The sequence below is a fragment of the Electrophorus electricus genome, chromosome 18 (assembly GCF_013358815.1).
Source record: "Electrophorus electricus isolate fEleEle1 chromosome 18, fEleEle1.pri, whole genome shotgun sequence".
Classification (NCBI taxonomy): Eukaryota; Metazoa; Chordata; class Actinopteri; order Gymnotiformes; family Gymnotidae; genus Electrophorus; species Electrophorus electricus.
Window position 1 is genome coordinate 12,786,902 of NC_049552.1, and position 23,428 is coordinate 12,810,329.

A 23,428-nucleotide genomic window follows, 5' to 3' on the forward strand; every position below is an offset into this window, starting at 1 on the left:
CCAAGTGAAGGAATGGTGGGCTCCTGGCTGATGTAAAATAATACGTATTTGTTCGTTGTGTCAGCGCTGAACTTTTTCAGGGTCACTAACATTTCCACAGACCTGCAATGGTGTTTCTTTTGTTGATGACCAATGATGAAGCAGAGAGAAGGTGCTGGTTAAGTGTTAACGCAACATAGGACTATGAGGTCTCAAGGCCAATGATTTTGCAAACAGCCTGATGTACACACACACACACACACACACACACACACACACACAAAACACACACGTGCGCAATGCACTGCTTAAGCCTGGAACAAAACTGCTAAATATTTGCAATAAAGAATCTTGAATCAGAATGTAACTTAGTCAAGTGTTTCCAACAGTGTAGGTTTTGGCAGGTTTCAAAAGTTTCCCATTGGAATCAAATAACAGCAGATGAAACCATCTGAGAAGAGTTCTGGTCTCTGGAGTCGTTTGGTCAGGGCCCTGTGACCAGAGGGAGCCCCATGCCCGTGCAGTCATGCGTTCGTTACCTGGACAACAAAATCCCTTGACGCAGCGTGTGAGCGTTACGAGTCCCCACATCCTTCCTCTTTTCTGCTCTGCTGCTCGGCCTTGCAGATGAAGAAAACACAGCCAGGCCATCCCCCACCACTGCGTGACTCCTTTAGAAGGTGTTTTCTCGGAAGTCATCTGCCAACCTCCAGTCTACTCATCGCTGCCTAAATTCTTGCCAGAAGACTGCTGCTGTCTGGATGTTATTTTCAAGGCAGACCCTTCTCAAACACAGCAGTGACCCTGGCATAGTGTCATTGTAGTGGTTGATTCTTCTATGAGCTTAATAAGTGCATTACAATCAATGTCACTGTTAGGTTGAGAGTGGATTATCCAGTCAACAGATTAACAGATCAATGGTTGCATTTATTACCTAAATCTTCAGATAAATTGAGAACTGTGAAAATCAATTTTGTAGATCATTTGGAGCTGCTCATTTTACCACAGATGATATTTTTATAGCAGGCAAACATGTTTAATTGTTTGAGGTACTTATAACCATTTCCCAGTAAGTCTGCTATAATGAGGCTTACAAACCGAGTGTCACGGGACGCCCCCCCACAAGTCACGGGGTATGGACTGCCACGTGCGGGGGGGTTCACTCGTGTCTGTGGCCACACCCCTGTGAAGGCACGGATCTGTACGGGGTTAAGTGTTACCCGAGTCCCTTTCCTTCAGCGTACTCGCCAGCGAGACCGGAAAGCCTCGGAGGCAAACCGCCTCTAGGGCGCTCCTAGAGCGGCTGGGAGAAGGAGGACCGTTCGGGGGAGGAGCACGGCCGGAACCGGGGCGGACGTGACCCCTGCGTGTCCCTCGAGGCCGGGGACACGTTTACAGTGCCTGCACTGACTGCAGGTGCTGCAGCACAGCGCCAAAAGTGTTTATGCGAAGGCACATCTGTCTGTGTATGTATGTCTGTAGGCGCATCACTCTGCGGGGAAATCGTGGGATTGACCCAAGAGACGCAGGAACTCTGCCTCTCTCCCTGTCTGGGGAGGGTCTCCCAGGTGGGAGGTTCCCGGCCCGCCTTGTGCTGGGTGCGCACAGGGCATGGCCGTAGTGTGTGTGTGTGTGTGTGTGTGTACGGCAGCCTGGAGTTCGCTATACTGGAAGGGGGAAGCGTTGGGAAACACGTCCCTGAGGAAGGGTCGTCGTCGGGGAGGGTCTCCCCCCTGCATGTTATGAAGGGCATGCCAGATTGCCCCGAAGGAGGCAGAGATCCTGCCACCCTCCCTCCTGCTGAGAGGTCTCCCGGGACATCAGTTCCTAGTCCGCCTCATGTTGGGTGGGCACCAGGCAAAGCCGTACTGTGTGTATGTGTACAGGCAGCCTGGGGCTCACAGTCCTGGAGAGGACGCGTCGGGAGCCCCCCCCCCCCCCCAAGTCACATGGTATGGCCTGCCGCGTGCGTGGGGGGGGGGGGGGTTCACTCTTGTTTGTAGCCACACCCCCGTGAACGCACGCACCTGTACGGGGTTAAGTGTTAATGTGTGTCTGTCTATTTAAACCCCCATCAGTGCATGCCTCACTGGTTGGTTATTGTTTGTTTGTTAGCATCTGAAGTGTAATGTTAGGATCCATGTTTGTCTAACCTGTGTTAATGTTAAAGTCTTAATCGTTAATATGGAGGGAGGCGAAGCGGCGCTAGGGAGGAAACTAGAGTCACAGTTCCAGCAGAGTGGCTCTAGATCCCTGTGGCAGGGAATACGGACGATCACGGACTGCAGGAGCCCACCCTCCGGACTGATGAGTGCGGATGAGTCTCTGGCGAACGAGCTGAACACATTCTTCGCTCGCTTCGAGGCTACATCTAGTAGCGCTAATGCTAGCAATGCTAATGCTAGCAGCGCCAATGCTAACAGCGCTAATGCTAGCAGCGCCAATGCTAATGCTAATGCACAATACTAATGCAATGTGTTACTATCGGCGCAGTCAACGGCACATGCGCAGAGCCCACCATAGAACAGCGCCCTCTCATCATCACGGAGAGTGACGTGAGGAGAGTGTTTAAAAGGGTGAATACCAGGAAGGCGGCGGGACCAGACAGTATCTGTGGGAGAGTCCTCAAAGTCTGCGCAGATCAGCTAGCCCCGGTATTCACCGACATCTTCAATCTCTCCCTGACGCTCGGTATCGTCCCGTCCAGCTTCAAACGGTCCACCATCGTCCCCGTCCCGAAGAAACCTCAACCCTCCGACCTCAATGACTACCGTCCTGTCGCCCTCACATCGGTTGTGATGAAGTGCTTTGAAAAGCTAGACAGAGATTTCATCACATCTTCACTGCCAGCCTCCATGGACCCACTGCAGTTTGCATACCGCTACAACCGCTCCACTGGTGATGCAATTCCACATCTGCTCCACACCACACTGACCCACCTGGACAAAGGGAGGGGTAATTATGTTAAAATGCTGTTTGTCGACTACAGTTCAGCATTTAACACTATCATCCCCTCCCTACTCACTACTAAGTTGGAGGATCTAGGACTGCATACATCCCTGTGCGACTGGCTCTCCAACTTCCTAACAGACAGACCACAATCAGCAACTCTGCCTCATCCACCCTCACCCTCAGCACTGGAGCTCCTCAGGGTTGTGTCCTAAGCCTCCTGCTCTACTCACTGTACACCTACGACTGCACAGCCACTTCCAGCTCCACCATCATTGTCAAGTTTGCTGATGACACTGTTGTCATGGGCCTGATCTCGGCCAACGATGAGAGGGCCTACCTGGAGGAGATTAAACACCTGGAAAACTGGTGCCAGGAAAATAATCTCCTCCCAAACATCAGTAAGACAAAGGAGCTGATCGTGGATTGCAGCAAGAAGCAGGAGCAGCACTACCAACCTGTGAGGATCAGTGGAACCACGGTGGAGAGAGTAGATAGTTTCAGGTACCTTGTTCACATCTCGCAGGACCTGTCCTGGTCCTGCCATACCAACTTCCTGGCAAAGAAGGCTCGTCAGCGTCTTTACTACCTCAGATGCCTAAGAGACTTCAGACTGCCCTCCAAGGTACTGCGGAACTTCTACACGTGCACTATCGAGAGCATCCTCAAGGGGAACATCACAGTCTGGTTTGGGAACAGCACCAAGCAGGACAGACAAGCACTCCAAAGGGTAGTGCGTTCAGCAGAGCACATCACTCATACGGAACTTTCTGACCTTCAGACCATCCATAACAAGCGGTGCCAAACCAAGGCCAGGAGGATTGTGAAGGACCCCACCCATCCCAACAATAGGCTCTTCTCTCTGTTGAGGTCAGGGAAGCGATTTCGCTCCCTGAAGACCAAGACAGAGAGACTGGAGAGGAGCTTCTTCCCACAGGCCATTCAGGCCCTGAATCAGGGAAACTGATAAACTGTGGGGACCACCACCACCACCATGTAACATATAACTGTAAATATGTTCAATTACAAGATGGAACTGTACATTGTGTACATACATATATACATATCCATATATACATTGTACATTGTGTATATAAACATAATATTGTTAATATATTTTGTATATATACAGAGATATTTCTCTATGCACCCCTGTTTTTTCTTTTTCCTCAGTTTAGAAAGAGCACTCTCAACCATTTCACTGCGAGTTATATTGTGTATGACTATGTATGTGACAAATAAACCAAACTTGAAACTTGTTAAGTTTGTCTATGTTTATTGTTAATCTTGTGTGAGTGCCACCGTAGTCTTTTATGTTATATGACATTAAATGTTACACACGTCGAGAGAGCCTGTGCATCCTGCTCCATGCCCCGTGGCACTCGGGCAACGTTACACCGAGTCTTGTAACTTTAGCCATTTTACCCTGATTAGAGCTAAAACCCTGATTAAAGCTGAAATTATGCAATAAATTGCCAACACCCATCTCGGTCCATACCACCAACACAGACTGACTGAATTCATCAGTACATTTTCAAAGCTTGCAAGAATGAACTGAAATCTATTAACAAAGAAGTTAAAAACTTGGTGATGCAGTATCCTCCCAAACTGAGACCATGAGGCTGACAGCATTTCACATGACCAGAGTCTGGTGTCACACTTTCCTTTTTTCCAAGAAAAACTCACTTCATAGACTAGGAGTGTCACGCTTTTTTTTCTCCTGATGTTGTAGTCACTAACCACAAGATTTCATCATGTTAGTCAAACTCGCTGACAAAGCATAAATGAATCGAGAGTGCGGTTTCTCAAGAGAGTACCCTGGAAAAAGGGACGAGTTGTGGCGATGTTGGTGGAGATTTAGGGGAAGGTGACTGCATCCGGAGGCCATGACTGGTTCCTCTTTCTGTAGTATTTAAGATGTCTGGAGAGGAGAAGCAGCCACAGTACCTGTCCCTCCAGCCCAGCTTAAGGACCAGACGCGAGGAGAAACCGGCACCAAACGCAGCATGCATCTCATCCAGACACGAGCCAGCAGCCTCGCCGTAATGGCCTTAGCCATGTGCATTTCAGTCATGTGGGCAAGTAAGTATTCAGTCTTGCTGTTATCGCTCACGGGCACCTAATGTGAACATCCAGCACCTAACTTCTGATCCTCACCTTCCTAGACGGGCAACCTGTAAATCCCAATTGCTGCACAATGGTTTCGACTCAGGAGATCACCCTACCTATAACAGGCTTCAAGCTGCAGAAGCCCCGCCCGCCATGCGTCAAAGCTGTCATGTAAGTATGAATGATGGACAGACGATGCCTGTCTTATGTTCTAGTGTCTCCTAACAGGATGGCAGCATCCGCAGTTCCTAAACATAAACTTCTGTTTGTATGCAGATTTTTCACATCGAATGGAACGTGGTGCAGTCACTGGAAAGAAAGCTGGGTGCTGGACAAGATCAAAGAGCTCAGAAAATTTCAGTAAGTTATTTAGTACCTCGTATAGTTAATGCAGTGAATAAAATGATATTTTTTTGGTTTGTTGGCTTGCTTGTTTGCACAGCCAGTACAACAAACAGTGAGATGTACCTGATTTGTCTGTAATCATTTCTCCTTCTCACAGAAGCACCCAAATAATGAAGACCACTGCTGCCACATCTGACAAACCCTAAAACCTAACGGATGGGTACTTGAATTTATGCCATGCGCCATCACAATGTATTTTGGCAGGGTTCTTCCAACATATAGGTTTTACAAATTTTTCTGCATGGTTTATTTATTGCATTTAATTTATCATTTTGGACGGAAAAGACATATTTATACATTAATATTTATTAGCATTTTTAAACTAAAGGATTTTAAATGCATGAAAGATGGAAAAAAATGTTTAGATGAAATTTGGGTCCTTTTAAAAAGTTATACATTCTAAATTGTGTAAACAAACATGTGACTGCATGAATAAAAACACTTTAACACAATGTGAATGTCTGTGAATGGTGTTCTGACTGCTCACACTCTCAAACAACCTCAACTCTTAATCATCTTAAATCATCTGAATCTGCTTATGACGTGTCACCCTTCTCTTTTACCAGCTACATCAATACATACACACCTGTTCATGTACCGAGGAGTAACGTGCTCCTGGACCCAGTTTTAGTGTGTCACATCTACTGCTTGCAGGCAATATTTGATGCCAAAACTACTCATAATCCGGGCATAGAATAATATTTATCTAGTGAATCTGTATCGCTGACAACAAGAAGGGTCATTAGGATCAAGTACTGTAACGTTCCAAAAGAAGCACTGTAGATTAGTGGATTATGTAAGATAAACCCAAAGCATTTAAAAGGGCAGATGTGCTCTAAACATTTTGTGTCTAGACTACATATCAGTAATGTGAGATGCGTTACCTTTGCAGATATCTTTCTTCATATCTTAAACAACAACCCTGTTATTCCTCACTGCTGCCTCCTGATAATGAGTGCTCACATTACCATCAGGCACCACGGATATATTTTGACTATGGAAATGAAGACATTTTATATAGGCTATGTATTATGTTGGCCAGTAATCTAGATATGTTTGTCTATATAATTGCAAACAACTTTGTAGTAAATGCTTTTCTTAAAAGCATTTATTACAGCATTTTAGCACTTGTGTTAAACAAAAGTGTGGTATGTCCAATGTACCCTCCCTCTCTGGACATTCAGAAACCAGGCATTCACTCTCCCACCCTTCCATTCACTGTTGCAACAGTTTCCTTGCAATTAGATTTCCTAATGCAATTGCAGTTGCAATTAGCTTTCCTAATGCATTTGCATGAATTATTTATTCCTGTCAAATTATAATTTTGAGAGGAGTATGAGTTAGATGGTTTACATTTAAAATCTGCATTCCTTGAATTATAAAGGAGAATCGCTGTGCTATTGATTAAATTCTTAACAGGAAGTGTTACTATTAAGAGGAGCAGTTTTTGGTTTTTTGTTCTCCTGTGTGCATTTGCGTGTGGTGTGTTGCTCCACCTCTCTCTGTCACTGTTAGCCTTCCAGCCATTCATGTGATGACTTGGAAGGTCTGATGAAACCAATGAGGAACTGAGAAGGTTGTACTGAGGGTACAAAATTGCTAATCACAGACAAAAGATTTAAACTCTTGGTAATTATATAACGTCTAGTTAAAGGTTCTGGAAAAAAAATTCTCCAAATTTGATAAAAAAAGCAAGGTTTAACCAACAGTCAATAACTGATAACACTATTGTATAATGTACAGGAAATTAATTATACTTCAATGCTTACTATCAAATAAATAACTAACTAAATAAATATTCTTCTGTAAATTGTTGAAATGTCATCTAACACAAGCTAATTCAAATATACAAAGATTTCATCTATGCATGTATTTATTTGGACACATTGGACATTTATTTGGATGGAAGCTCTTCTTTCATTCATAAAGATTTAATAACTGCTATCCATTAATTATTTTTCATTAATTCGTGCATGCAGACATTAGTTATTTATGAACAATTTACGTTTTTAGTGCTTGTGCCCATATATTTGGGTATCTTGAAATAGAGTGCACCAATTTTCAGCCAGACTAAGGTCCTGTAGCTGGTTCTAGATGAGTTGAGTTATTACATTGATGACACTAAGCTATATGTCAGAGGACATGTTTCAGCTTAGCATTATTGACAAATGCATAAAGGACGTCATACACTGGATGTTGAGGAACTTTCTCTCACTTAATTGTGTAATGTTTGCACACACAGAAAAGGATCCAATTGCTAGAGGTTTTATTTTAGCAAACAAACTAATTCATGGAACCAGACAGGGAATCATGGTCGGGTCAGTCCGGTGTCACAGGGTAGTGTCCAAGAGGTATCCAAGGGTCAGGCAGGAGTCGAGGTCTAGAAAGCAGGCAGGAGTCAATAACCAGGAAAACAATATAAGGAAACGCTCTGTACGCCACATAGGTAAGCAATATTTCGCGACATGTACACGGTGAAGGGAAGCTTATAAAGGGGGATGGAAATGAGGGGAATGGGAATCAGGTGTGTGCTAGAATTCCAGTGAGTCAAATCCGGGGGTGCGGGGGGTGCGAGTGGGCGTGGCTATGCGGGGCTGAGGGTTGTTCCTGGGGTTCGTAACAAATAGTGACAAAACAAAGGTGCTTCTATTAGACCCTGAGACAGCTAGGTCCTCACTCTCTAATTACTCACTGAACCTCAGTGGTCACACAATCACATCTTCCCTAACAGTTAAAGATCTTGGAGATTTTATGGATCCCAGTCGCTTGTTTAAAAAGTATACAGAATGCTAGTAAAGTTCATTATTAGCTTGCTCGCTTCTTTAAAAACATGCATTCCTTTCCTTTGTAACCTAACACAAACTATGCAAGCCTTTAGTTACCTCAAAATGCAGGTTACTCACATAATATTATTCCTCAATAGAGTATTAGACTCTCCTTTCTTAGATTCCGTGTTTGCTATTGGTCCATCAAATACTTTTTTTTTTTTTTTTTTTTTGTCTTTTTACCTATGGCAAGATTCTGTATTACATTGCTGTTCATGGGTGGCCTAGCGAAAGCGCTTGCAGTAATGGGTCATCAAAACCAAAATGAGTATGACCACTTTCAGCAAATAGCATTCCGTCAGACGTAAACACTGAAACCTCATTTGCCATGAATGTTACACTACAGAGTAACTAGTTCGCTGTTTTTGGTAAAATGTTTTTGCTTTTGGTAAAAAATGTATAGTTTTATCACAATAATGGAGAGGAAGCAATTTAGTGGCTGAAGTTCATGAGAAGCTGTTTAGATTTAGTAACGAGGAAAGTGAGAGTGATTTCGGTTCCATGGCTGCTAGCATGGATTCTGTTGAAGAAGACACTTTTGTCGACGCCGTGCTCGATATGCTATAAGTATAAAATTCACATTTGTGACTGCGAGACTATATATATATATATATATATATATATATATATATATATATATATATATAGCATATGTGATGCTTGATTGTAAAAGTTTAGTGTTGATTGTGTAATATTTAAATGTTCACTGACCCTGCTCCTACGTTGACTGAAACTCTAGTACTTATTGTAGAGTATCGTATTGTTTATCGCACTGATTGTTGTCTGAGATAAAGCTTATGTATTCTGCACTATTTTGCACTAGGCATTAGCATTGATTCCCATATTTGAACATCATTCTAGTTCATTGGTATCTTGGTTGTATGATTGTAAAGCGTTCTTGGGTATGCAAAGGCACTACAGTGTAACTAATAAGTAATAACTACTGATGTAAGTGTAATAATACATAGTAAATGTATGTAGTTCATTGGTAAATGTAATAATAATTTAGCCTTATTTAGCATGACAATTTGCAATTTGTATTTATTTTCATTTTCATATTTTACTCATTTGGCTGTTATACTGTCTTTGTCTTGCAGTGAAGAAGATTAACCATACCCTCCCCCACCTGAGATATTTCACACCTCTTCTGGCCCACTCCCAGGACCATCAGCTTCTACCCTTCCCCAATCTGTGGACACCCCTCACACCTCAGGACTGTTTAGACACAGAGGCAGCAGAAGCCCAACCTCACCCCAAGCAAAGAGAAGAGTGCCAACACATGGCAGGTCCTCCACCTCAGCTGGGCAACAACCTCATGTCAGGACAAGAAAGACCAGAAAAGCTCCAGCATCACCACCACCTGCAGCACTGGAGGACAGATGGCGTGACACCTCGGAGGAAGACGAGCAGCTTCCTCCATTGCAGTTTCGCCCCAGGAGGTCCTCGGGAGTTCAGATGGATTTTCAGAGGTACTACAGCCCTTCTGATATCTTCCAGCTGTTCTGACCCTGGTCCTGACCCTATGCAACAACACCAACAGATATGCAGCACGGAGAAAAGAGAATGGCACGAAGAGGCAGTGGACTGATATTAATGCTGACAAACTGCTTCACTTTATCAGCATTGCCATTTATCTTGGACTAATGAAGCCTTCTGCTATTCTGGACCTGTGGAGGTAGGACCAATCAAAAATTGATCGTCAGGATTATTTGTGCTTTCACCATCGTTGAAGAGTTTTCAACTGTAAGCAAAGCTGGACACAATCACCATCCATGGAGTGATCGACATCACTGTCACCAACCATCATCATTTCACTCGGCCATTATGGGACTTTTGTTATCAGCAGATCATCACCACTGCAGTCTTCCTCATCATGCTTTGTCAATTGTGTTAGTACAGTATTTATTACTGCTTTATATATATTTATCAGCCATTTTTTTATTTCAAGGTAGTCATATTGTCTTGTGTTTTTACCTTCAGTGTTTTTTGTAATCATTAGTGAGTTATAGGCTAACGTTTTAGGTTGAACTTATCCAATAATCACATTTCAGCGATTCAGTATTTTCCTCATAAACACTTATGCGTGGGCCAACCAGTTAATCAATCAGTCAAGTAATGTGCATAAGCAAATGTAGGTTTCTTTAATGTACACTATGTGAAAATAAGCTATGTGAATACATTTTGAAGGAAGAATGATTATCTCCTTATTCCATTCTTAGCAGGGGCTAGAGCTTGGCAGAATACATTACAAGCATTCACAATGTAAAGTAAGATGAGAATGAGTTTCATGGAATGGGTTTGTCCATGGGTCAAAATCCTCTCCAAATTCCATTTGACAGATATACATTCATGGTCTAGATCTACACTTTTCTAAGATCCATCCAACTGTAAAGATATCACCTGATGGATCGAAAGCTCAGAGATCCACAATGATCACTGATCTTATACAGTCCCAGAGATGGAATGAGAACAAATAAAAAACTGATGAACACCCCAAGTCCATTATTATAGAGGCTGGTTTGGTTGAGAAATCCAAACTAGGAAGACCTGGTGCTACCCAATAACCCTGAGGAGTGAGAGATGGGTCCACCATCCTGGTGGACTAACAGGATGGCACACTCGCTAGAGCACAGAGAGTGCTAGATGGTGCTTCCTGCGAAGCACAGGACGTGCTGGAAATAGCACCGACTGCAGAGCCACGTGCTGGGGTTGTGTCCACGGCCCTAAGGGACACATAGGATGGCACATTCACCGGAGAGTAGGGCACGCTGGATGGAGTGATCACAGTATTCCCAGTGCTCGCTAATACAGCTCCATCCTGCGTCAAATTCTACATTATGTCTTCTCCTTTATGGACTTTACTCACCAGGATTAGAGGCACAAATTAAACATTTTAATTCCTTAAACTAGAAAATGTAAACGTAAACTATAAATATTATATACCTCAATCTCAATTACCAGGTGAATAATAATCTTCCATAAAATGAAAAGATCAGAATAATCATTGATACAGCATAAGATGATTTGTAATTAGCATCATGTAAACAAATAACTGAATTATGATTGTACTGACTGTTATGAGAATACAAAGTCCACCTCAGTGGACACCCTGAGTGCAGAAATCGATGCCATAGCGAGTCAGTGCATGCTGAGGAGTTGGGTGTACAGTCCATCTTATGAGTGTTGTCTTTTCTTCTGCTATTTCCAGACCCACTCTGGTCTTGTCTGTGCCTGCGTTAGAGACACGCCAGGCATTTTCAGGTCTAGTTTTTGTACAATATGGCAGTGTGAGCACTGAATCCAACATTCCTGTAAGGTAAAGTTTGTTATTCTCATAGGGTGTCCTGTGAGGACCTCATGTGGTGAAAGGCCTGGTTGGTGGTTTGCGCTTCCCCTAGTACACATTAGTATGAGAGGAGAGGAACCACAAATATGCAGTAGACTGTATTGAGAAAAGCAAATTAAGAGAAAGTGGTAGTTGAAATAGTAGTGATTTGATAGAAGACTTCATTCATTTATGTTTATTTCTCATTGATAGGCAAAAGTGACTTACAATGTAGTGATTTGATAGAAGACTTCATTAATTTATGTTTATTTCTCATTGATAGGCAAAAGTAACTTACAATTTTAGGAAAAGCATGCATGGGCCCTGTACATGAGTCCTAGAGTTGGAGATAACACACATTCACTGAAATGTCAGCCAAATATTTCATTGGATGTGTGTGTTCTTTGTCTCCGCTAGTCTGCCTGTGTTTAAACCTTAAGAGATGTGCTGTCGTCATTTGTCGTGGTCGCAGCCCTGGTGGTATTTTTAAATAATCTTTATAATCTCATATTGGTGCGATAAACCACAGATAAACACACGATCCCGTCGCTCCAGACAGTCTGCTGTTGAAATGCGGGCAATGCACGCGACTGCCTGCGTGTATATTTTTAAATTTAAACCGTTATCTAGCTCACGAGCTAGATTTCCATTCTTTTTATTTACATTATTTATTTAAACCGTTAGTTAGACCGTTAGTTAACGGCTAGTTCAGGTACTTGGAGCAGCTAAGCAAATATTAGACATATAAACCTGATTAGACTACCATCTATAAACATCGCCTGATAATCTAGAGTGATAACATTAGAAGTATGGGTTTGTCACTTTCTTACCCATTGGTGAAAGAGCCAGAATCTTATGATGATCCTGAATACGATGAAGGTTAGCTAGCTAACCTAGCTAAGAAAACTAACGCTAACAAGGTCACGCTAGTTAACAGCTAGCTAATTGGTAACCAGCAATAGTTATTCTCTAACTAAAATAGATTAAGATTGTATTGGCTGTTAATATGAGATTAAAACAGTATATTTAGTATCACCTTTCTAATTCTGTTTTGCAGAATCGGAACAAATTGCCCTTGCCTTGGAAATACACGAGATAAATCTCAAGTACTGTTACAACATGGTACAGCAACGGATCCGCTCTTTCCAAGAAGCGGCAAAGATTCAAAGTGAGTAGATATCTGTTACGTTAACTAATTTCTATCAGCTCGCTCCTTTTAAATTATTTATGATGTTAATCATTTAGAAATTGGCACAATGGTACAAGACAGGAATAATAAAAATTATTTTTAGAAACCCCTTACACCAGCACTCACATTTTAATAAAACATCTACAACAGCTACTCTAAAGACCACTGTTTTGTCACAACACGGCTCCCTCCTCCTGACGTCGTCTCTCTCTCTCTCTCTCTCTCTCTCTCTCTCTCTCTCTCTCTCTCTCTCTCTCTCTCTCTCTCTCTCTGTGTGTGTTTTCATTTGTTCGTGGCCATCACACCTGTTCCTTGTTTTCCAGTTTTATTGTATGCATTTAATGTCCTGTGTAGTCATTAGTCTTTGTCGGTGTTTAACCTGTGTAAGATGTTCTTACTGCTAACTGTTGGTTGCAGTTCTCACATTTAGTGTTTTTCTTCTCGTGTTTTGGTTTCGTTTGTGTGTGTGTGTGTGTGTGTGTGTGTGTGTGTGTGTGTGTGTTTAATAGACGTTTTCCTCGTCACGGCCCGTCTCTGCATCCTGCCCATTACATGTTTCATTTAGACATATTGTGTCCATGCATTGTAAAGATGTAGACTCATGGACTATAGTCCATCTGTTATGCACCACTTTGTCAGCCAGTCACCGTGTCCAATTCACTGCTGACCGACATTTGGGTGGCGGACCATTTCTCACACTGCAGTGACACTGACATGGTGGCTTGGTACTTTCACTGATATGTGTGTCAAGCACAGTAGTAATGATAAAGGTTCAATAAGTGGCTTAAGAATAGTCCACCACTATATGCATAGTTTTGGGGCAACGTGGGTGTTATGTTGGGTGGTGTGAACAGCCCCCACCCCACCCCCAAGTTGAAATTAAATCTGTGCCACTCAGATATCAGTCATTAGCCATCCTATAATCAGAATAAGTATAAATTGTGTGTGTGTGTGTGTGTGTGTGTGTGTGTGTGCGCGTGTGCATGTGTGTGTGTGTGTGCTGAATGATACCTGACACAAGTTTTGAATGGCAACATGGGTTCCAGTCTCTGTACATGCAGAAAACAAATGTCTGCATTAAGGTGGATGGCAAAAATAATTATTCAAGGTCATGGCACCATTTATATTTAAACTTTGACATGTTGTGTTATGTGTTATATGAGTTTAACTATGGTTTAATAGAATAATTGTTTCTCACAATTGGGTCATAGAATGTAGTCATTCGTTATAGAAAACTAAAATAAATATTTAAGATAAATTTAATTAGATAAATTCCATATTTTATTTGAAGTGTTTGAACAGTATGTAAAATAAATCTTGAATATGCAGCTGTTTTGCCATAAGAATTCATTCAGGCTTAAACCATGATTAAAAATGTAACAAGCGCACATATCATTAGAATTACACATTCTAGCAATACATATTTTAAACATTTAAGAAGCATAATTTTCTAAGGGCTTTATTAGGGGTGTATTTTCTGACACAAAGAGTTCATTCAAAATGTAAGATAAGTGTTCTGTTACAGGCTACACTAAAGACTGGAATATCATGGTCCAAGAACTCCAGAAGACATACCCTAACTGGACATCCACTGACCTCCTGAACCTTTGGCATCTGTTTGAACAGTTTGATGCCAATGGTGACAGACTGCTTGATTTCAAAGAATTGTGAGTGAACTGATTAAACATCACGTAAGATCACTCAGCTAAACAGTTGCTGTAGATGGCAGCGCAGAGTAACATATTGTCTGTTCCCCGTTTGAAAAGCAGATGTGACATATCTGAATGATACATATACTTGTGGATGTAAGGAAGCACAAAAAATTAAAAGGCTTGGGAACAAATCAGATGTGTAGGGAATATGTTTATATGTTTAAAAGTGGCAGAGTTTTCAGGCATGAACTTTGTCTGATTGGGTGTCAGCTTGCTAACAACTATAAATAGTGACACTCAGATTATTGGGTAGTTTATGTGGAAAAGCAGACTTCAGGTTTTACTATATGTTGCTGCTGAGCAAGGCATTCTGTTGTCTAGTAGCTGTCTTCTACAGCCAAACTTCTGCATTACTGTGACACGTAAATAGGAGAATGGTCTACTCTTAGGTGTGTATGTGCTCAAGCGCGCATAAGTGTGTGTGTGTGTGTGTGTGTGTGTGTGTAAACTTTCCTTTGTGTTTCCGTATTGTCTGTGTATTACATTCTTTGTGTGTTCTGGTTTTTTGCTCTCATTTCCCCTGACAGTAACGCATGCATAGACCTCACTATGAACAGTGCCACTCCCGAACAGCGGAAGGCAATGTTTACAGAGGCAGATGTGCACAAATATAACTGCCTTAACTTTGAGGATTTTCTCCAGGTTAGTATTTGATCATGGCTACCCCATTACCCTGCATTGCAAGTGCCACATACAACCGACACAACCGCATAACCTTGAGTATCCTGAATGTTGTTTTTATTATTATATATCTGTATTAGATGCTGCAGTCGATGCTAAAAAGTGACACACAGCCACACCCTCCCTTTGTCTCTTTCTGTTAGCTGATGCATAATGTCAGAGTGGGGTCTCCAGTTCCCAGAACTCCAGAACCTGAGGCTGAGCATGACCCCGACACACAAGGCATCATCTCAGATGTGTCCCGCATGGACACATTCCAGCAGATGTGCTATGGGCTCTTCTGACCCTCTTTTCACAGGAGTGGGCAATCAGGAAACAGGGAAAGGACAGACAGATGCACTGTAGTATAGAATTTATTTTTTAGTTTTTAGTTTAGTACCCTTTAAGTTACGTTTGTTTAACTGAAACTGCAAAGCAAATGTGAAGTAAAGATTCAGTTGATGTATTTTAGAGAGACAGTTTTGAGACATTAGATATCATCATAGAAGATATTTTAACAGATTAAGAGTCAGGTCATACAGAGTGTGTCTAGTCTATTTTTTACTCATATTGCTAGTAATACAAGTTATCCATTATTTTAGAATAAGAAGTGGAAAAAGTTAAATTCTCTACAATACAGTACTATAACCAAAAGGTTTGAAATGGCATTAACAAAATTAACAAGAGAAAAAGTAGAAAAGTAGTAGAAAGATTAGAAGAAGAGTATTTAACTGAAATATTTGTTAATAAAAAACACCCACAAAAAGGAGCTACTGTTGGAAGGTAATGTTGCATGAAGAGCCTCTACGAGTTGCTGAAGGTGGTCCAAGTTGAGAATTTGCTGGTGTCAGTGATAGCATGCTTAGACTGCTGCCTTGAAATTTTATTCATTTTATCACTGCAAATAAACAGCACAAACAAATTACTGGCACTGTGACTCAGAGGCAGCTCTTGTTTACCGGACTGTATTGACACACTGTCTCTGAGTATACGGAACCCTCAGAACACACAGTGCTTCTGTAATCGCGTTAACCAATTTCATCCGCATTTTTATTCAACATTGCTAACAGTTCCTTTGGCATGTTTTTGGGGTCATTGAAAGTTGTAAAGGCTATGAGTAATTCATTACCTCAAACGTTTCAAAATAATTTTCACCCACTCGTCCTCCGTGCTTGCACACACCTTCTTATTGCGCTTGGTGAAAAATCTGAAACATCAGGTAAAGGTGATTTATTTGTAACTAATTTTAAACTCATTTCATTTATTATCCCGAGGATCTGAAATGAAGTTCAGGCTGCATGTCACATGTTAATCTCTGTTAAATCTTTTAATTTTGAGTCACTCCGCAAGAGGTTGCGGGATGTGTGTACAGCATGCGGAGGGTTGTGGGTTTCATTGTGAGTAATGGGTCAGGGGTGCAGTGCTGACAACTGACTCACACAATGGCACTGATGCGGCACACCTCCCGGGGGTCCTGCTCATAGTAACCTTTGATCACACGGAAGGCCAGAGGGGTGCGGGTGTACTTCACACAGCAGGCATGGTTCAGTGGCCCATCTGACAACATACACACACACACACACACACACACACAAACAATATTATCATTATACATATCCAGAAATCTAAAAAATCCCAAATGGAGAATGTGATGTATGTCATGATGCCTTCATACACTTCAACATTTTACTAGAGGGCCTCAGTGCTGTCCAGTAATGATTTAGTTTGTGCAAAAATCCTGATTCAACTCATGAAACAACAGAATAATAAGCTGGTATGTTAAGAGTCAGGAAAACCCATACTTAAAGCAGCCTTATAATTAATAATGCAATGAAAGTTACAAACATCCGTGATAATTTTAAGATCTCTGATAGGTTGCTTTTAATATTTACTAGAAAGTTTTAATAGCTACTAGATAGTGGCTCTGTATCTACATTTTTCATTCCAAACGTAGAGACAACGAATGCAGAAGACTCCATACACAACATACCTGAAAAGTAAAAGACAAATCAAATTTAGGCTGGACTGTCTGGATCATGATAACGCTAGCTTCCTGCTGGCATGCCACAGGGGATTCATGCTTTTATGCCCATCCAAAACAGATTTAGCCAGCTCAGCTCATCAGAGGACGTAAGACATCTCTGAATATTACACGGACTATCACTTCTCTAGACGTGAGAAAGGTTGTAATTTCTCAGAGACGTTACAATCCTTTATGTAAGATTAGCTTTATAACATAAAGCTGTGTAACACAAGAAGGAGCAATCTTCTACAAAGTTACAATTTCAAAAGAAATATTCCAGACTACAGCCATCAGCATAATTAAGAGCAAGCGTCAAATCAGTTTCAAAGACAGATAATCTCTGTTCCAGGACTCACATGCGGCTGGTGTTGGGCAGAGTGTGCACAGAACCCAGAACCCGACAGCAGTGACGGTAACTAGAATTCTCAAAGACATGATGGCAAGTGTTCGACCTTGACGACAGTGCCTGCAATGTGAATGTGCACTGTTTTATGTATTGGCAGATAGTGGGGTTAACACATTACCTCTCCCACTTGTTTGGCATGAGAACTGTAAGAACACATGTGGTTACACAAATGAGGACAACAGGATAAGATAAGACAACGCACATAAAGGGGACAGGAAAGCCAAAACTGGAAGATGTGACAGAGCTGCTTAAACTGCACTTATTAACCACAGATGATTTACTCAAGTGAAATGTAGCAATTCTGCATGATTTTACTCAAAAATATATTTAAAATAAACGTTTTTCCTATTTCTATTTGTTTATTCATCATTTTGTCATTTTTAAATACACATTACTTGTGTGCAATAAAAGAGGACTGTGAGCAAATTTTAAAAGTTATCTTTCAACTTCGAATGGAGAAAACTGACTTGAGTTGCAAAAACAAAGGTTGATGCTAGGGTACTAGCTAAAATGCAAATGTCAAAACTATTAATTTGAGTTTTTTGTTTTCAAGTACTCAACACCATGGCACCAACAGCAACATTGTCAATGACAAACCATCGGATCATTAGGTAGACATTTCTGTGGGTTAAGGGAATACACAGTAGTACGTCTATACAGGAAAGTTCTGTGTTGTGTAATGGATGAAACAGTACCACGTATCTCCTATTTTCCCATGACCCATTTTAGTGGTGGAGATTTTTTTTTCACCCTCTGAGCAAACGAGCAAATTAACACGCACTGCTTCTGTGACCTAGAAAATGTTCTCAGTATGAAGAGGCAACTATCAAGAGAGACTCATAGCTAATGTAAATATGTTTTATATTTAGCTTGTCTGGCACTGGCTGGCTGGGCCTCTGATTGTGCTTATATGGAATGCTATATAGACACAGCTGTTTGCATATATATATATATATATATATATATATATATATATATATATAGATATATATAGAGAGAGAGAGAGAGAGAGAGAGAGAGAGAGAGAGAGAGAGAGAGAGAGAGAGAATCGTAGTAAAGTACACAGAGTTTCTATGGGAAAGATGAAGTATGTGGCTGTTTCCTTGTCCAGATATCATTGGTTTCTGCCACCTCCTTTGGCCAGCTGATTGTGCCAGCAGGGTATCTGATGACTGGTAGAGGATAGATGTTAGTAGCCCACACCTTGTTCTTCCCATTCAGCTGCAGTGCATTGTAGCAAGAGATACAGAGAGATTACAAATTGTAGTGAAGTTCACAAAGTTTCCAGAGAAACAGGATGTTTCATCTATATATTTGTCTTACAAACAAATGTAAGCATAAACCATTACATTAAAGTGTGTGTGTGTGTGTATATATGTGTGTATGTGTGTGTGTGTGTGTGTGTGTGTGTGGGTGTGTGTGTGTGGGTGTGTGTGTGCGTGTGTGTGTGTGTGTGTGTGCGTATGTGTGTGTGTGTGTGTGTGTATATATATGTGTGTGTGTGTGTGTGTGTGTGTGTGTGTGTATGTGTGTGTGTGTGTGTGCGTATGTGTGTGTGTGTGTGTGTGTGTGTGTGTGTGTATGTCCAGAGGAGGGCGCTGTCTCTCTGAAGTTAAACTCATTTGTCTCGTTTGCACTGCTGCTGGGTTGTGTGCAGTAGAAGGTGGAGCGCACGCGTCATCCCTCAGAAGAACAACAAGAACAGCAGCTCTGACTTGATGCCTCCGTGAAGCATAATAGTACAGAACTCACTAATATAAATGAAGGAGAATGTGGGGGCCAATACCATAAACATATCAGTGAGGGGTGCGATCACTGTCACTGAGTCTGCCTCAGCAGCTCTGGGGTGTACTGTCCTGGCCACTTTGACGCTAACTGCACGTGAAACGCTTTCTCCAAATGGCGGCTGGTTTGGGGTGTGGGTCTGCGATGTGGGCCCAAGCGCAGAGAGTGAGAGCCGGGTACTGCTGAACAAATGCATTTCTCTGTTAGGATTGTAACAGCAATGTACCTCTGTTACATTAGAATCCCTCAGCCAGGTTTACTCAGCATGCCCGTGATACGCACACACAGGAGTGAATAAATGGCCACTGACGCTATTGTCTTGTATGACCAGTGTCTTTCTCTCTTGCTCTTTGACGAAACACTCTGAAACCTGCCCTTTCTGCGATCTGTCAGCGTCTGAGTGTGTGGGACGATGCCTTATGTCTGTCTCAGACTTGAGCTCAAGCTTCCTCACAGTCTCACACACTGAATGGCCCGTTTACGTGGGAGGCTTGATGGTGTGGGTGCAGGCTTCACTAATTTTATTTCTTTGCAATTTAATGCTGATGACAGAGGCATCATGAAAGAGACAGTGTGCCTGTGTGTGTGTGTGTGTGTGTGTGTGTGTGTGAGAGAGATCTCAGAATAGGTCATCACTCGTCTTGTTCAGTCTCTCACTGCATGGCTTCCTGCAATAAATATTTCATCGTGGGTTTCAAATTGAAGCCTTTCATATGACACCTGGGCTTTGGCAAGTGGTTCAGACGGACACGCTGAAAGGATTCGGGAGCGCAGCGCCAAAATGAACCTGTCAAAAGCGCAAGCGCACACATGGCCAACCTTTGCGCCTCCACAGATTTGGTTATTGACCGACCCTTACATTTCATTGACCCACAGCTTGACCTTCATGTCACAGGGGTCGAATTACGTGACAGGCCTTCACCATAGCTCTTTATACCTCACTACCTGTATAGAATAAAATAGGATTTGTGCCAGTTTGCAACATTTACACATGCTGTTGTTTGTCATTAGAGAGACGTCTGGGTAAATTGGAGTTTGTTGCTGGAAAGAACAGCGGAAGCTATCTGAGGTCGTGCGATTAGACGCCACTGTACTAGCGTGAGCCTGCTGCTACCTCCCAAGCAGGCCCCTGGAGAATCAGCGGGGAACCCTGGCCCAGTTGAGAAGAGAACAGGATGATTTGAAAAGAAAATGAGTGCTTGTTTGAGGTTTTCGGGCCAAATGAACCGTGCGGTGCAAAAAGTGCTTCGCGTTTCTGAAAAAAGGGAAATATAATTTCACCTCAGGAAAGTCACCATAAATTGGCGGTCTACCCGCGCCTCAGCCCGCTGAGCTCCATCGTTTCTTTTCAGCGCTAATTTAGGGGGCAGCAGTGTGATGTCACCTGATGATGTGATCACAAATAGCTCATTTTGTTCCCTGCTGCAGGGATGACTACGGCGTTTCTCGAGATTTCCGTTAATAAGTACAGGCTGGAAAGGAGAAGTGCTCTGCTTTACGCCACTTTTATACCTCCACCTACAAAGGAGAAAAGAAGATGGCTAGCCCCTTCACCTTCAGAAAAACCAACATGCCTATGGCCCTGCTGCCGTGCTAGCTCAGTGGGTAAAGTACTTGACTAGTAATCAGAAGGTTACTAGTTCAAGTCCCTCCACCCTGAGGTTGCAGTTGTGGGGCCCCTGTGCAAGGCCCTTTACTATCAAGTTGTCTTCACTTAGAAGTCACTTTTGGTTAAAAGCATCAGCTAAATGCTGTAAATCTAAAACACCTAACTGGGTGATTTTTGCTCAGTGATTTGTAAATAAGGATTCTGAATCCATATGCCATGTAACTTCTCCGAGTGTTGACCTGAATGTCAGTATTTTACTTAAAATACAATTCTATGGATGAGGTGGGGATGTAAGTTCATAGATCGTGTTAATAATAGTTTTGTTCCCAAACACTGTTAAAGTTCTTGAATTCAGCCTGGACACAGCACAACTACACTTTAGGCTATGAAGTCAGAGAAATCTGATTGGTTATGTAGAAAGCCTAACCAATCAAATATCTAAGCTACAACACTGCTCCTTGGTGACCGTGTGCCAATCTTGGGCCAAGCTGATGCTCATGAAGCAGTGAGTGATTAAGCGCCACCCCCAGACTGGTGGAGCTAATGCAAATTTGTTAGTTCAGAGAATCGTAAATCAAGGTGAGGATAAAAGACATACATGAAAAGCTCGGAGAGGTCTTCCCAGCCAAGGTCCCTTTTTTTGGTCGCGTTTTCCTCAACCAGGTAATCAACAGCTGCAATGCTCTTCATTATCTGGCCAAAATGTGTTGGCAGGTGGATCACAGCGGGCTTGCGTCGCCTGAGGTCATCGATGAATAGACCAAGCAGCTCTGCTTTCTAGCAGTAGCAGTTTGATATGTAGAAGTGTCCTGATTCAAATAATCTGAAGTCTCAGAGTAGAGTTTTGATCTACAATCAGCCTTTGATTTTGAAGCTCCAAATGGGGGTGGGGGGGGGGTGATATGGGCAAAGGGGATTTTATCACGTGTCCTGCAATAGCAAACTTATTAGGAAACACATGATAAGAAAAGATCAGTTATTTATGGATTTTGATTTTTGCTTTTGATCGTTTGGTTTTTGTTATGGGACAAAACAAAGATCGCCTCAAAGACTAAAAACTGGATTTACTCAAGATGTCATATTCCTGATATTTTGTACTGAACGGAAAAATCTGTCGCTCACCGGATGTGTAAGGCCACAAAGCCTTTGCGTGCGACATGTGTGAAATGCTTCGACTGTAAATCCATATAAATGATTAGGCCAAGGGACTGACTCTCTAAATATTTAACCAGGCAACACGCCACCTCTCTTCCTTTCATTCAGAGATGCATATCTTTCGAAAGCACTAGTAAGACCTCTTTCACCGCCCTTGGTCTGTGATGCAGAGCCGGAGCACGAGTCATCGCGTTTCCCCTCGTTTTTTTTTTTGTTTTGGCAGACGTGCGCAAAGTCAACCGCACGCGCTTGCCCGCGGGGAAGCGCTATTGAGGCTCGCGCTTTCGCTCTGTGCTCGCGGCGTCAGAACCGGGGCTTCGCGCGAGGGCGTTCACGGATAGCGTCATTCAGAGCGAAACATCGCAGCGCGTCCGCAAACTTTCCCTTTGCTGCGTCCATTTTTCCGTCTCCGAAGGCCCACCAGTTCTGTTCATAAGCTCAGCAGATGGCGGTGTTTGTAGACGGTCATTTGGGCATGTTAATTAATAACCTGCGTGACACTCGGATCAGCCAGACATTGCTTTGAGGTCCTGTTAAGTTTGCCGAGCGGATCTTATACCCTCCATTCGCTCTGTAATTAAGGCCGTCTGTCGCGTTATGACTAACCCTTCACGTTGCCTCGTAGTCTGCACCGAAACGTTAAATACTGGTTGCATAGACTACGAACTTTATACATAGTCTAAGCAAAAGTTTTCGTTAAAAAGAAAACTATTGGTTGCTATATTGTAATCCGCAAATCAATACTGCGAGTGTTGCATTTCTCAGTGTGTTCTCAGGTCCGCAGCAAATGGAGTTTCACATTAGGTCCCCTTTCACTGTGCACGCGCGACTAGTCTAAACGTCTCATTCCGAGGACAACTCGAGTAGCTCGTGCTAAATCTCAGACGGTGACGACAGTCCTCGCGGGACAGGTTTCAGACCCCACGCGAGGAGCCAGACAACAAGATCCTACACGCGTCGCTCCTTCTGCTTTTTACCGTCGCGCGCAAGCACACTTGGCTACAGGCCTACGTGATGACAAACGCATGCGTTGAATAGCTTGTTTTTTTTTTTTTTTTATCTTACTCCACAATTTTATCACGTTTTTTATTAGAAATTCTGTAGTCACTTTGACAACAGTTGTTAATTACAGTCCATGACAATAAAGTAATTTGAATTTGACATGGGGGGAGGCACCTATCTGAAAAAGCAGTGGAAGAACTAAAAGAGACTGGTGGCTCTTTCTCTCTGTGTCTCTAGCATGTCAGTGAGAAAGCTGGAGGTGAAACGATAAACTTCTCTATCACGACAGGTCAGA

The 23,428-nt window shown here is 42.5% G+C and overlaps 2 protein-coding genes across 2 annotated transcripts; one reads left to right on the forward strand and one right to left on the reverse strand.

Moving 5' to 3' along the window:
* Positions 1–4,869: 4,869 nt before the first annotated feature.
* Positions 4,870–5,894, forward strand: ccl34a.3 (chemokine (C-C motif) ligand 34a, duplicate 3). Its single transcript, XM_035536402.1, has 4 exons — positions 4,870–5,010; positions 5,094–5,208; positions 5,314–5,397; positions 5,540–5,894. Exons 1-4 carry the CDS (start codon positions 4,935–4,937, stop codon positions 5,586–5,588), a joined length of 324 nt encoding a protein of 107 aa, XP_035392295.1. The 5' UTR covers positions 4,870–4,934; the 3' UTR covers positions 5,589–5,894.
* Positions 5,895–15,511: 9,617 nt separating this feature from the next.
* ccl20l (C-C motif chemokine 20-like) lies at positions 15,512–17,631 on the reverse strand. Its single transcript, XM_027031644.2, has 4 exons — positions 17,533–17,631; positions 16,593–16,710; positions 16,283–16,360; positions 15,512–16,051 (listed from the first exon to the last, which is right to left on the reverse strand). Exons 1-4 carry the CDS (start codon positions 17,609–17,611, stop codon positions 15,958–15,960), a joined length of 369 nt encoding a protein of 122 aa, XP_026887445.2. The 5' UTR covers positions 17,612–17,631; the 3' UTR covers positions 15,512–15,957.
* Positions 17,632–23,428: the final 5,797 nt, after the last annotated feature.

Coding starts and splice junctions, on each gene's coding strand:
- ccl34a.3 (XM_035536402.1), top strand. CDS start 4,935: ATGCATCTCATCCAGACACGAGCCAGCAGCCTCGCCGTAATGGCCTTA. Junction 5,011..5,093: donor CATTTCAGTCATGTGGGCAA/GTAAGTATTCAG, acceptor TCACCTTCCTAG/ACGGGCAACCTGTAAATCCC. Junction 5,398..5,539: donor AAAGAGCTCAGAAAATTTCA/GTAAGTTATTTA, acceptor TCCTTCTCACAG/AAGCACCCAAATAATGAAGA.
- ccl20l (XM_027031644.2), bottom strand. CDS start 17,611: ATGTCTTTGAGAATTCTAGTTACCGTCACTGCTGTCGGGTTCTGGGTT. Junction 16,361..16,592: donor TGCCGCATCAGTGCCATTGT/GTGAGTCAGTTG, acceptor CTGATGTTTCAG/ATTTTTCACCAAGCGCAATA. Junction 16,052..16,282: donor ATTATTTTGAAACGTTTGAG/GTAATGAATTAC, acceptor GTTTATTTGCAG/TGATAAAATGAATAAAATTT.